The 12,817-nt window shown below is 32.6% G+C and overlaps 2 protein-coding genes across 2 annotated transcripts in view; one reads left to right on the top strand and one right to left on the bottom strand.

Moving 5' to 3' along the window:
• Positions 1–6,783, top strand: part of LOC132730949 (atrial natriuretic peptide receptor 1-like) — a 42,103-nt gene extending 35,320 nt beyond the window's left edge. Inside the window, exons 20-24 of the mRNA XM_060717033.1 lie at positions 576–644; positions 1,521–1,695; positions 3,445–3,543; positions 3,779–3,870; positions 6,379–6,783. Coding sequence (XP_060573016.1) covers positions 576–644; positions 1,521–1,695; positions 3,445–3,543; positions 3,779–3,870; positions 6,379–6,486 — 543 coding nt within the window. The 3' untranslated portion in view covers positions 6,487–6,783. The remainder of the gene's footprint in view (positions 1–575; positions 645–1,520; positions 1,696–3,444; positions 3,544–3,778; positions 3,871–6,378) is intronic.
• A 4,189-nt stretch (positions 6,784–10,972) lies between these two features.
• On the bottom strand, positions 10,973–12,115 carry LOC132730953 (transcription intermediary factor 1-alpha-like). Its single transcript, XM_060717037.1, has one exon. It carries the CDS (start codon positions 12,113–12,115, stop codon positions 10,973–10,975), a length of 1,143 nt encoding a protein of 380 aa, XP_060573020.1.
• Positions 12,116–12,817: the final 702 nt, after the last annotated feature.

Raw genomic sequence — 12,817 nt, 5'->3', positions numbered from 1 at the left:
TTAGAGATATCAACATGAAACTTTGTAGGTAGCTAGATATAATTGGATAGAACTGCAATGCTTAAAGAACCTAAACAAACCTGGTCTAATTTTGGAGTTATTGCCCTTTGTTCATTTTTACACTTTGAATTTTACCCGGGACATAACTCTAATATCATCAGGAAACTTTATAGATAGATAGATCTCATTGAATAGAAGTGCAGTGCAAAAAAACATAACTCCGCCTTGCCTAATTTTGGAGTTTTTGCCCTTTGTTCATTTTTTTATACTTTCCTGTGTCCAGAACCTTCTCGGGGGAGCATCACCCGGTTCAACCGTTTCTTGTTTCTATAAGTGAACAATTCATCACCAAGTAACCATAGCTTAGAAATCAATATTTATTTTGGACTTATTCCCTCATCACCAATGATATTCTTACGAATGTGTATATTTTTATAAGTCTTTTATAATTAAATTCTATGCAGAATTTCTCAAAAATAACAGTCAACCTGTAAGTGCCTAAAAGAAATACTTTTTTTAATGAAACAGATGAATTGATTCAGGCTATAAAATTTATCATTATTCATATATTTCAGGTAGTAGATCTGCTTAATGACTTGTATACAGCCTTTGACAGTGCCATTGATCAGTTTAGGGTGTACAAGGTAAATTTGAATGATTAGAACAATTCATTATATCATAATTCAAGGATAAAAACCAACACAACATGTTTCCCTTTAATAAGCTTCATCAATTGATACAATAAATAACAAAGGAAATGACGTAAACGTACCAAACAGATGTCTACGTTAATAGATACCACATTTAGTACATAAAAGAAACATTATATAATAAAATAAATTGTTTAAAACCATAAAATAATTATGTATATGTATATTATATAGACATAATTATTTTAAATAGCACATATAATTTTTGAAATGATTTACATAAAATGACTGGTTACAAATTGGACAATAGGAGATGCTTACATGTTTTTATCTGTATCAAATTATGTAATATTGTTTTATATCAAATCATCTCATATCAAATCATACCATATCACTTAAAGACAATATTATTATCATATTCATATCATAATAATATGCCCTCATTCCCTCCAAAATCCTCACACCTCTATCAAGCTTTTTCTTTACATATAATTTGAAAATGTCAGAGGTGGAAGATGCTGGTTATTGTATGTCTTAGAGATTCTAAAAGAATTGTGTTTCATTTCAGAATTCTATTGAATATACTCTATGAGTTTGTTTGTTTTAACTCATTTTTAGCCATCTATTGGTGGCATGATTTCTGAATCAGTGTAGAGACAAATAATCATTTGACTCAATGTCAGAAATCAGTTGTCATGGAAAAATTCTGCTTCTCTCAATGATCAAACTAGTGACTCTTCGCTTACAAATCAGATGCTATCCAAATTGAGCTCAGCTGGCCAATATAAGTATTCATTATTTAACACTTTTGACTGTAATGTTTATTATATAACTAACAATTTCTCTCAAGTGTGAATAATATCTATGTAGGTTGAGACAATAGGAGATGCTTACATGTGTGTATCTGGACTTCCCAACAGGATAGGGGATGAGCATGCCAAGGAAATGAGCAATATGTCTCTTACTATACTCTATACACTGAAAACATTCAAGATAAGACATTTGCCAGAAGAACAACTTAAAGCTCGTATTGGACTCCATACAGGTAGTTTTGATATTTTAACTTTATAGTCTGAAGCCCCGTTTCAAGATTTGACATATGATAGAAGAACATCTTGTACAGCAACCTTTGATTTTATCTATACGAGGGTTGTCCCAAAAGTCCGTGACAAATTTTATAGACGGTTCATTTTTAACGCCATTAGATTACAATTCACACATATAATCATTAAGTTTATTATCTAACATTACAACAAATTATTTACAAAAAATTTACTCTAGTTACTTAGAAATTTTCAGTATTAACGACATTGGTTTGAGTTGCCGGCGCAAGTCAAATATTTTGTATTTTGTAATGAAAGGGCTAAAATTAATAACGAATACTTCAAATATCTGATGATGTGTCTGCACAATGTGACGTTGACTTCATCTGCTGCTTAGAATGTTTACATCATCTTAGAAAATTTTAGTTAAATAACTTAAGAAAGGAACAAGTAACGGATAAATGAAAGTATCTCATAAAAAAATAAAGTTAAAATAGCGATGTTTGAAGAATTTGCGGCGCAATGAACAGGTCACTCAGGTTTCGTGACTATTTCGAGATGACACATGTTACAATTTTCAACAAATTGAACAAATAGAGCCGTTTAGTAACATATCCTGAGCATTTGTTTACTAAAGGCATGAACGGAACCAGAGTTCTGCACTACAAAAAGCGAACATAAGGAACACGAATAGGAAGACCGATCTCCGTCCCCTATTTCCTACAGCTAAAAACAGGTGCAACGAGATCGGAAGTTTGTGTGTAGCAAAAACTAATGTATACTATTCAAACATTCCGCAGACATTAACAACCACATGATTTAAGTCCGTAATTGACGATTTATTGGTTAAACTGCACCATTATTGTATTGAAAGCCATTGAGAGTATTTGAGAAAGGCGCTTTATATAGATTTAACGCCGTCTTTCACGTTTGACGTGCGCCGCTATTCATATAGTTGCCATGGTATTTACAGCATATTTTTGTTGTTTGTTGATATTTTTCTATGTAAAATTGTGAAAACGTTTTAATTATATATGTTTATAACATATTAAAATATCAAATTTGTACCTATTTTATTTAGCTTTTTAACAATCTAGTAACAGAATATTGGGACAACCCTCGTATCTACTACAACAGGTTTGTTTTACCCTTGATTAACAAATGTACAATTTTAGCAAAGTGTATATGATTCTTAATTTTACTGCCATGTACTTTCCCCGTCCATACTAGCAGATAAGTATGGTTTTGTTATTGATAAAATGATAAAGATAGTCTGAACAATCAATCATGTTGAATACAATATGTATATATAATATAAAATACATTAAAACAATATCCAGGCATGTACATAGGCAAATATGGAGAAAATAGTATTATGCAAAAAACCCACAAGCTTTAATATATAGGCACAATTTACTTGTGTTAGTTGCAACACAATGAATAATAAGAATGTTGCTTGAGATAGACATGTTTTGTTACCCTAAGTCTCAAGCTTTGAGAAGAGTTGGTGCCTTTATTACCAAGTGGTTAAGGTCACTGCTGTGGATTCAAATCCCCTTTTTCCGTGACAACTAGCATATGGGATGTTGGTGTATCTACTCTCGGTGCCAAGTCATACAGTAACATGCAATAATGCATTATAGAGGGGCACATGAATTCCTGTTCAGTCAGTAAAGCTGGAAAGTCTCCAAATGAATATTTACAGTTTAAACGGCCCAATTAAATAAGTAGAATTTCCCTTTGTGTTTCAGGGGCAGTCGTTGCTGGTGTAGTGGGGTTAAAGATGCCAAGATATTGTTTATTCGGGGATACTGTCAATACTGCATCTAGAATGGAGTCCAATTCTATACGTATGTTGTCTTTACATTTCTGTACATTCACTTCATTTACAATGTTAATTTCTTTTCTTCTCAAAACAAATATTTAAGTAAAAAAAAAAATGTGTTGACATTAATACTTAAGCAGATCTCACATTGTTTATATATAAAATATGCAGGGTTCTTCTTTAGCTGTGTAATTGTGTGAGGATAGATATTTTGTTATAAAACATGTGGTCATGTATGAAGAGAAAACTTATTTTTCCAGCTTTCAGAATTCATATATCTAACACAACTAAGACATTGTTAGATCTTACACCAATATACAACATTGAAGAAAGAGGTGAAATTGAAGTTAAGGTAGGCTGATTCTTTCAAAGTAAATGGAAAATTTATAATGTTAACAGGATTTTTGCAGGTTTTTGATGCTCCCCAGAGGGAGGGCATATTGTTGCTGACTTGTCCCTTCTCTTTGTCTGTTACTCTTTTGTCTGAAGAATTACTTGAAAAATATTGAAGGAATTAGATTTTAACTTCGCACAGTGATAGAGACCATTGAGAGGAAGTGCAGAGTCCAAGAACCAAAACTCTACCTTGCTTAATGTTTTAATTGAAATGTACTTGTCTGAAGTGTAACTAATAAAGTATCAATGATATCATATTGAAACTACAAAAAATTGTAGAGACTAGAAAAAGAAAATGCAATGTCAAAGTAACATTATCCTACATTGCTTAGGTTTTTGAATTATCTCCCTTCGTAGGACTTTACAATGCCTGTATGGAGAATAACTTGAAAAATATTGAAGGAATTTGATTAAAACTTCACACAGTGATAGATACCAGTGAAAGTGCTGTATGAAAGAACCATAATTCCACCTTGCTTAATTCTTTAATTATCTCTATATAATACTTATAAAAATGTTGAACTACAGTGTATGCTTGCCTGCATGGAGTATAACTTGTAAACTATCAATGTTATCTCATTGAAACTTTACATAGTGAGATGAAGTGCAGTGTCTTTCTTGTTCAGTAGGTAAATAGTTTGCTTTGCACTTAAACTTTGGGTTAAAGAAAAGTAGGCACTTGGGTCAAGGTCAAGGTAACAAAATTGATAAAAAAGATTTTTACAATTTTGCTCATGCAACCTTTATTTATTGACTGATGTTTTTCATATTTGTTAGATACATTTTGTTTTTCCTCTTACTTTGGGTGGAGTAAGGGTTAACTGGGGTCAAGTTCACTAATGCAAGAAAAATAGATTATTACACTTTTGCTCTTACAGCTTTTATTGACTTATGACTGCATTGAATACATTGACAAATTTGCAAGTTTAGGGAGCATCCATTGCCTTCAGCAATGTTCTTGTTTCAAAAAAAAAATTCTCCAAACCTTTTTTCTAAAGTTTTTATCTGTTTTCCAAATTGTTTGTCATTACTGCACGTAACAGCCTTTTTAGTTTTAAGGTTTTGCTCTATATGTATAGCCAATATGAGCCACTTTTTAGCTCACCTGTCACAAAGTGACATGGTGAGCTTTTGTGATCGCTTTTTGTCCGTCGTCCGTCCGTCCGTAAACTTTTACTTTAAATGACATCTCCTCATAAACCACTTGGCCAATTTCATCCAAACTTCACAGGAATGTTCCTTTGGTAGTCAACTTTAAAAATTGTTCAAAGAATTTAATTCCAAGCAGAACTCTGGTTTCCATGGCAACCGAAAGAAAAAACTTAAAATATCTTCTTTTAGAAAACAGCAAGAGCTAGAGTTAAAATATTTGGCACGAAACATCACCTAGTCAGTGTCTACCAAGTTTGTTCAAATAAATGCCCTGGAGTCAAAATTGGCCCCGCCCGGGGGGGGGTGGGGGGGGATCATTGATTTTCCTTATTTGTATATAGTAAAAACTTAAAAAATTTCTTTTAAAAACCCCAAAAAGCTAGAGCTTAAATATTCAGCATGAAACATCTCATAGTGGATGTCTACCAAGTTTGTTCAAATAAATGCCCTGGGTCAAAATTAGCCCTGCCCCGGGCGGTCATTGATGGAGGGGGGGGGGTGGGGTCATTGTTTTAAGTAAAAACTTAAATAAAATCTTCTCATAAAAACCCCAAAGAGTTAAAGCTTAGATATTTATCATGAAAACATCTTCTACTGGCTGTCTACCAAGTTTGTTCAAATAAAAGTCCCTGGTTTAAAATTGGCATTGGCCTAGGGTTCTATATACAGGTGAGCGATTTCAGGGCCATCATGGCCCTCTTGTTTATCTTTTGTGGGTGTAATAGATGGAGTGACAAAGGATTTGTGTAATATTCCAGTATGATTATTAACAGCTCCAAACAATAGTTCCAGATAAAAGCCCTTGTTTTTTTTATTTATTTTATCTTTTTCTACTTTGTTTTGTTGTTGCCTGTATTTTATCTAAATTGTAAATATGTGAATGGGCATATTTTGTTTCTATATGCATGCATATACATGCTACTTAGTAAACCTACGTTAATTATCTTCAAAAAGGGGGCATAACTGAAAGAAAATATCTTATCATTTTGCATAAACAACTGTTCACAAGGACAGGGAATAAAGTAATAAACATTAATTTGAAATCAAATGAGTTGTGTCCTTTTACAGGTTTGAGTTATCTGCTCTTGAAAATGGCATAAAAACACATTTCCAAGGCAGATAACTCAAGAGAACGCAGATATCATAGAGACCCCCCCCCCCAATTTTCTTTTTGCTTCAATTATTCTCTTTCATCATGCAATATTTAAGAAAATTCTGTCCACTAGTTTTAATTATCCTTCTTTTTCTATATAAAAAATGAAGAAACTGTAAGACACATCCTTAAGTCCATGTTTTTTTATTCTTATTTCAGGGAAAGGGCACAATGAAGACATTCTGGTTGAATGAGTTTGAAGAAGGTCAACCTATTTACCCTGGAAGTGATATAATACAAACACCAAAGAGGCAATATGAAGCCTAGTACTCTAGTTGGACAGAAATTGGTGTCCATTTATTATGTATATGGTCATAGTTTTTGTTTACTTTAAGTGTAACAGTTTTAATGTTTACAAGTTTTGGATTGGAATTAATCAGAAAAAGGAAGAGAATTGAAAAAAGGAAGAAGTACAATGTATTGAAAATACAAGTAAAGGAGAATAATTTAAAAAGAACATTAAATCGTGGAACTGCACATTTTTTTCAATAGTCTTGAAGTGTATAAGTTAATTATGGTTTAACAAAATGAAATTAAGGATGATTAAAATTTTATTGTTAATTATTTATTTGTCTATTTTATTATGCCTCCTTTTTCATGGTTTCCAGATAATACATAAATTAGGAATGAGATATTATTATCATACTTGATAAATAGCTAAAGCTTATGTGGAGACCTTGTTTGGGCTTGCTTTTGGGTCCCCTAGGGTCAACGGCACTGCTTCTAAATATTGAATGATGGAATCAGGATGATAACTAGAGTTAGGAATGAGAGACTGGGTTATGGTTGCAATAAATACTCAGTGATGTTCTACATATATATATTTATTCTATAAAGTATAAAACCTGTAATAGGATAAAATAACAATAAGACATAAAATAACAATGCAAATATCTTTAAATAGAAATACATTTCACAAAATACATAATACAATATATTACAAAACAATTTAAATTACAGTAAAAACAATCTCACATATAATTAATTTATACATACCAGGCATTGTTAGAAGACATCAAATGTATTAAATAATTGAATGCAGATGCAAAGTATTTTTATAAAGAAATTTCTGAATATAAGGAAATATGTTGTCATTTTGAAAGCAGTGATAAGAGTGGTCATTTACCAAGAAATGTTATGGCAATCACAGAACCATATCAGCTAACAAAGACTTGCATACAAAATCAATCAACCATCACTGAACTTGCAAAACCAGTTCAGTCACCCATAACAAAGGAACAATATACAAACATAGAGAGGATATTTGTTTGTTTTGCATGTAAGATTGAAATATAATTTCACTGAGTCACTCAGAACACCAGATGTAATATTTTCACGAGTGGCGTAGCCATGAGTGAAAATATAATAGCTGGTGTTCACGAATGAAATTTATTTCAATCTTATATGTAAAACAAATAAATTTTCTTTTTATTTCATGCGTTTTAAGTGATTTTAAGTAATTTTTACTGATTTTGCCGCGTAACGTCGCGCATTCTCCTTTGTGACGTCATCACATCATGACGTCACATCATCAATTTTGAAATATAGTTCTGTTAAATTTCTGTTAATTTTGTTGCATTTTTAACATGATGTATGCTGACATCGACTTTCTTTTCCTACAGAAGCAAAATTTACGCATGGCGGCATTTATTTCTGCCTGTTATTCTATTTAGTTATGATTTTCTTTTCATCCGCATTCAGATATAGTCCGGCTACAGTTGAAAATTATATTCTATAAATTTCACTAGTGGTTTATCAGAATATAATCATCTGATATATTACAATAAAACACTGGAAAGCATGAAATAAAAAACACATGACACCACCATAGATTTGGTATGGCCTTAAAGAGGAATTCGCATTAGCATTCTGAATAGAGAACTTGGATTATTTAAACCTTATCTACAGTAGTATGTAGCAAGTTTATGTGGATTCTTAGCTTTGAATTGCTTTTGTATGCTCTAGGGTCAATGTTACTAAAATTGAAAAAAAGATGCCAAAAATAATTAGAGTTTTGAATGAGATATTGTAATCATACTTATAGTACTTATAGTATATAGTAAGCTTATGTGGAGTCTTCACGTGGCATTGCATTTGAAACCCCTAGGGTCAAGGTCACTGTTAATTAAACTGAAAACTGTTTCTGGTAGATACTTAGAGTAAGGAATGAGATATTGTTAATAGTAAACTAATGTCGGAGACCTAGCTTGGGATACCTTAGCATCCCCTATGGACAAGGTCACTGTTACTTAAGATAGAAGATAGTAAAAAGGGTTTCCGGATGGTAATTAGAATTAGGAATGAGTCTTTAGATTGCTTTTGACCTAGGGTCAAGATCACTAAAAGTAGGAAACTTTTTTCATTAGAGTTAGGAAAGAAGTTGTTCTAAATCTTGGTACACGTATATAGCAAGCTTATGTGGATACCCCGTGAGACCCAAAAGGTCAAGGTCATTGCTACATGTATTTTTTATTATATTTCTTTTGGATAACTAGTTAGGAATGAGATGGTGCTATCGATTGTAATAATTATTTGTACCTAGATTTAACATCATGAAACATACCAGCGCTAAGTTGACTTGAAACCACTACTATTTTCTACATTGATTTGATCTTATTCTCTTTTTTTTCTTTTACAAAAAAAGGTTTTTCGATGATTAATCTTAGGGCTACTAATTTTACACAAAGTAATTGTTCCTTCTTATGTTTTCAATGATGTTTTTTTTTTTCTCAAAACAAAAAAACAAACCCTCCGTAACTTAAGTGCCAACTGTCACACAACCTTTAAATTTCATTAGTTTAAGTCCCCTATTGGATTTAGCTCGCATGCTCAAAGGACATAAAACTTTAGCTAGACAACAATATTTTACCCAGAGCCGTCAAACTACACAGGATAACCGTCTTTATTGGCTCTATGTATGTATCTATTGTATGACTTTACCTTAGTCTGGGATAAAAGCAAGTTCCAGCTTTAGTACTTATAGGTCAAAGTGACATTGAACGTTAAAGTACTTCTACTAAAACACTGCAAAACCATATGATCCAGTTTTAAAGCATCATATGATAATAGCCTGGATAAATTAAAAAAAATGACAAGTTAAGTGGGATTGTTGTTCTTATTTAATAGAACACCACCATAAGGCCTTTACATTGTTATTGCGGCCACTTCAGTCCACTGACGTGAAACGTGTGTAAGAAGACTATCACGTGAAGCACAGTTTTTTTATGATAGCCCTCATTGAAATTGATTTCTCAAAGGTCAAAGGAACGGTTACCGTAAAAGGGAAAATCGTTTCCGCTTTGATAGAGAGAATTATTTTAATCACAACTTTTTGTTATAAAAATATAGGCACATGTATGTACTTTTTCTATTTTCGACTTACCATTTCCCCTATTTATTAGCTAAGTATTGTACTAACATTACCTCCGTGACTTCTTAACAATGAATTATTCTCATTAAACACAAAGGAGGCATACGATTCATGAAGGTATCTCTTGATAAAGCATGTACTTTGTGATTCGTTTAAAGATGAAGAACAATTTGCCAACATTGCAACTTGTATTCTTGCCAAATGTTGTGGACAAGTGTCTTATTGCGGGATGCCTCTTCATTCATATTGTCTAGATGAGCTAAACAGCTGAAGTCAGATACTGAAACATCTATTGTGTGAAATTATGTAACGGTAGACCTTACTCCTTTCAGGGATGGCCATGGCTATGTGATTAAGGTCGTTTATTGACATCAAATCACTTGTCACTCAATACTGTTGGTTCGAATCCCGCCAGGGACTTTTGACTTTCATGTGAGGAAGCGATCCAGCTTACAGAACACCGGTGGTTCTATTTAGGTTCCTGCACTTGTCTGAAATAATGCACGGGGGGGGGGGGGGGGCATATGGCCTATACTGTGTTGGTTCGACGTAAAAATAAATATATGTTAAAAAGAATTTAAAAAAATGAAATGATGTTTAAATGATAAATATCAAAAATGAAATACTACTGATTTAAGCTATTTTATTTTTTTACTTAGTTTAGTTATTATCATAATTAACATACATTTCATGAATTGTCAGTTTATTTTTTTTCTGTCATTTTCTAAGTCATCAGCTATATGATAACTACTCAAATCTATTTACAAAATACCAACACATTCATATACATTGTATTATATGATATATAATATTTATATATTTTATTCAAATAAAGCAAGAAAAATTAATATCTTAATCATTATTATACAGAGTTGTCTATTGCTTGATAATTGCATTAAATCGTCAACAAACACAATTAAATCGTCAACAAACACAATTAAATCGCCAACAAACACAATTAATAATGACAAAAGCCTACAGCAACCATATTTCAATGTCTTTTTACATGAATATGCTTTTTTATATACGAAAAAAATCTACGAAAATATAAATGCCTTTCGTAGTATTCACCGGTGTATACAGCATATACAACAGGATTATTGTTCATGTCGGCAAATGTCAAGATTTATACAAAGACGACAAAGAATCAGCAACAAATACTCATATTTACATGTATAGCATAAAATAATGTTACAATCCTTTTTTATATGTTACAGCGTGACTTTTTATCACAGATCAATTAAATATCAAGTTTGCCCTCCAATTTAGTAACCTTACTAACAGTCTGTACTCTTACACTTGTCCAAAATTACCAACGGTAAATTAAATTCATGTCTCGCATTCTATTTGATAACCCTAAAATTCAGGAATGTTTTTTGTGAATTAGTTTCTTTTATCTTCGATGAATTCATAAATCGGTTCCTCTTCTACGTTAGCAATGGGTATATCCACCAAACTCTCGCTCATCGTAAATTTTCGGGGTGGTACAACCGGTGGTGGGAAGTTCGGCTCTGGAACGTCTTGTACCTGTGGGACATCTGGGGCTTGTTCCACTGGCACATCACTGTCCACTTTAGAACCTTCCGAAACTATAACCGATTGGTACAGTGGGAAAAGTCTTTTCTTGTCGTTTGGATCAATGCAAATGAAAATGCTTGAATTTGTTGCTATTTGGAATAGTCGCTTGTCACACTGGCATTTGTAGTGTTGTATTTTGTTCTCGTTTCCTGCATTTGTTACAGTTACTTCTAGCTCTCGTATCGCATTTGTAGCTTTCTTTGATGCTGTATATAACTGGCAAAACTGTTTTTTATCAAGAAGTTTCTGCAGACTTTGCTTCAGCTCTTCAGATTTTGATTTTGTTGTCTTGCATGTATCCGACACATTAGACATGTTGTCCTTGTTGTCATTATTAATTTCATCCATTTTTGCGAAAGCCTTTTCAGCTTTCTCTGACAATATTTGCTGCACATTTTCTATATATGTTTCTACGTTCTTCTTAGCTACGGCGAGCATGTTATCGCTTTTCGCTGAATTTTTTTCAGAGCGATCAACGTTTTCCTCGCAAACTTTTGATATTTCATTTAAGTCACTGAATGTTTTTTCTAACTCGGCACTTTCAGCGAAATCTTTGGCCGCATCCGGTATGTACAAAAACTCGCATGTTTTATGTGTAGTCGCGGCACATGAATTGCAAAAGAAATCGTCATGTGTCACACAGTAGAAAGCAGCAATCTCCGCAGGATGTTTCTTGCATAGCTCATTACACACGTCCGGTGAAACGGATGATGTCGGCCTTTCGGTCGGCTTTGGCATCGCATTCCTAAGCAATAAGATATGGTTACGAGTAGGCTTTGGTTTTCGGTGGTAGTCGAAGCAATTTTTACACATATATTCATTGCAGTTTGTACAATATCCATGCACTATAAATTCTTCCCCAGTCTCGGAGCAAATTTCGCAGTAGAATGTTTCATCATCCGTAGATGAGATATCAAGATCTTCAGTTGAATTTGTAAGTACCTCCATATTTTATTTAAAACGATATGTAAATGTTTTACGGTGTTCAGTTTGTCATATGAGTTTGTGAAATTCTTTGTAATCTAGAATGCTGATTAAATGCCAGCGATTTTATAAGTATCTAATGAGGTCCGACTAGGTTCACGAAATGATTACGTTTAGGCGTTAATAGACATATTGAATAATCAAAATGTACATATCCATATTCACAAAGAAATTTATATTGTTTACAATACATCTTTATACAAATTTCATAATAAATTTTTGATACAAAATTATCAAACAACACGTGAAAGAATAATGACTGGCCAGCATTAATAACTTTTCCGTACCGGTATCCACATACATTGACAGCTGCTATAATTGCGTCTACCTGCATTGTTGAAGGTTTCTTAAGCACTGTTTTATTTTTGAGGTACTTTAGGTTTGTGAATATATATATATATATATATATATATATATATATATATATATATATATATATATATATATATATATATATATATATATATATATATATATATATATATATATATATATATATATATATATATAATTAATAAAAATATGAGGGCTAAGACTAAAGGGTGAGCGACGTCTACGGAACATTCAGTCACACAGGGCCTTCGGAAAGGTACCGAGTATGTCCCGTAGCAGAAACGCGGACACGTCAATGCAAGAGAGGGCACAGAAGGCGGAGCAAGGAGGGGT

The sequence above is a fragment of the Ruditapes philippinarum genome, unplaced genomic scaffold, assembly GCF_026571515.1.
Source record: "Ruditapes philippinarum isolate M1 unplaced genomic scaffold, ASM2657151v2 ctg438_1_1_1_1, whole genome shotgun sequence".
NCBI lineage: Eukaryota > Metazoa > Mollusca > Bivalvia > Venerida > Veneridae > Ruditapes > Ruditapes philippinarum.
Note: the sequence above shows the minus strand (reverse complement) of the source record. Positions and strands in the feature narration are given on the sequence as shown.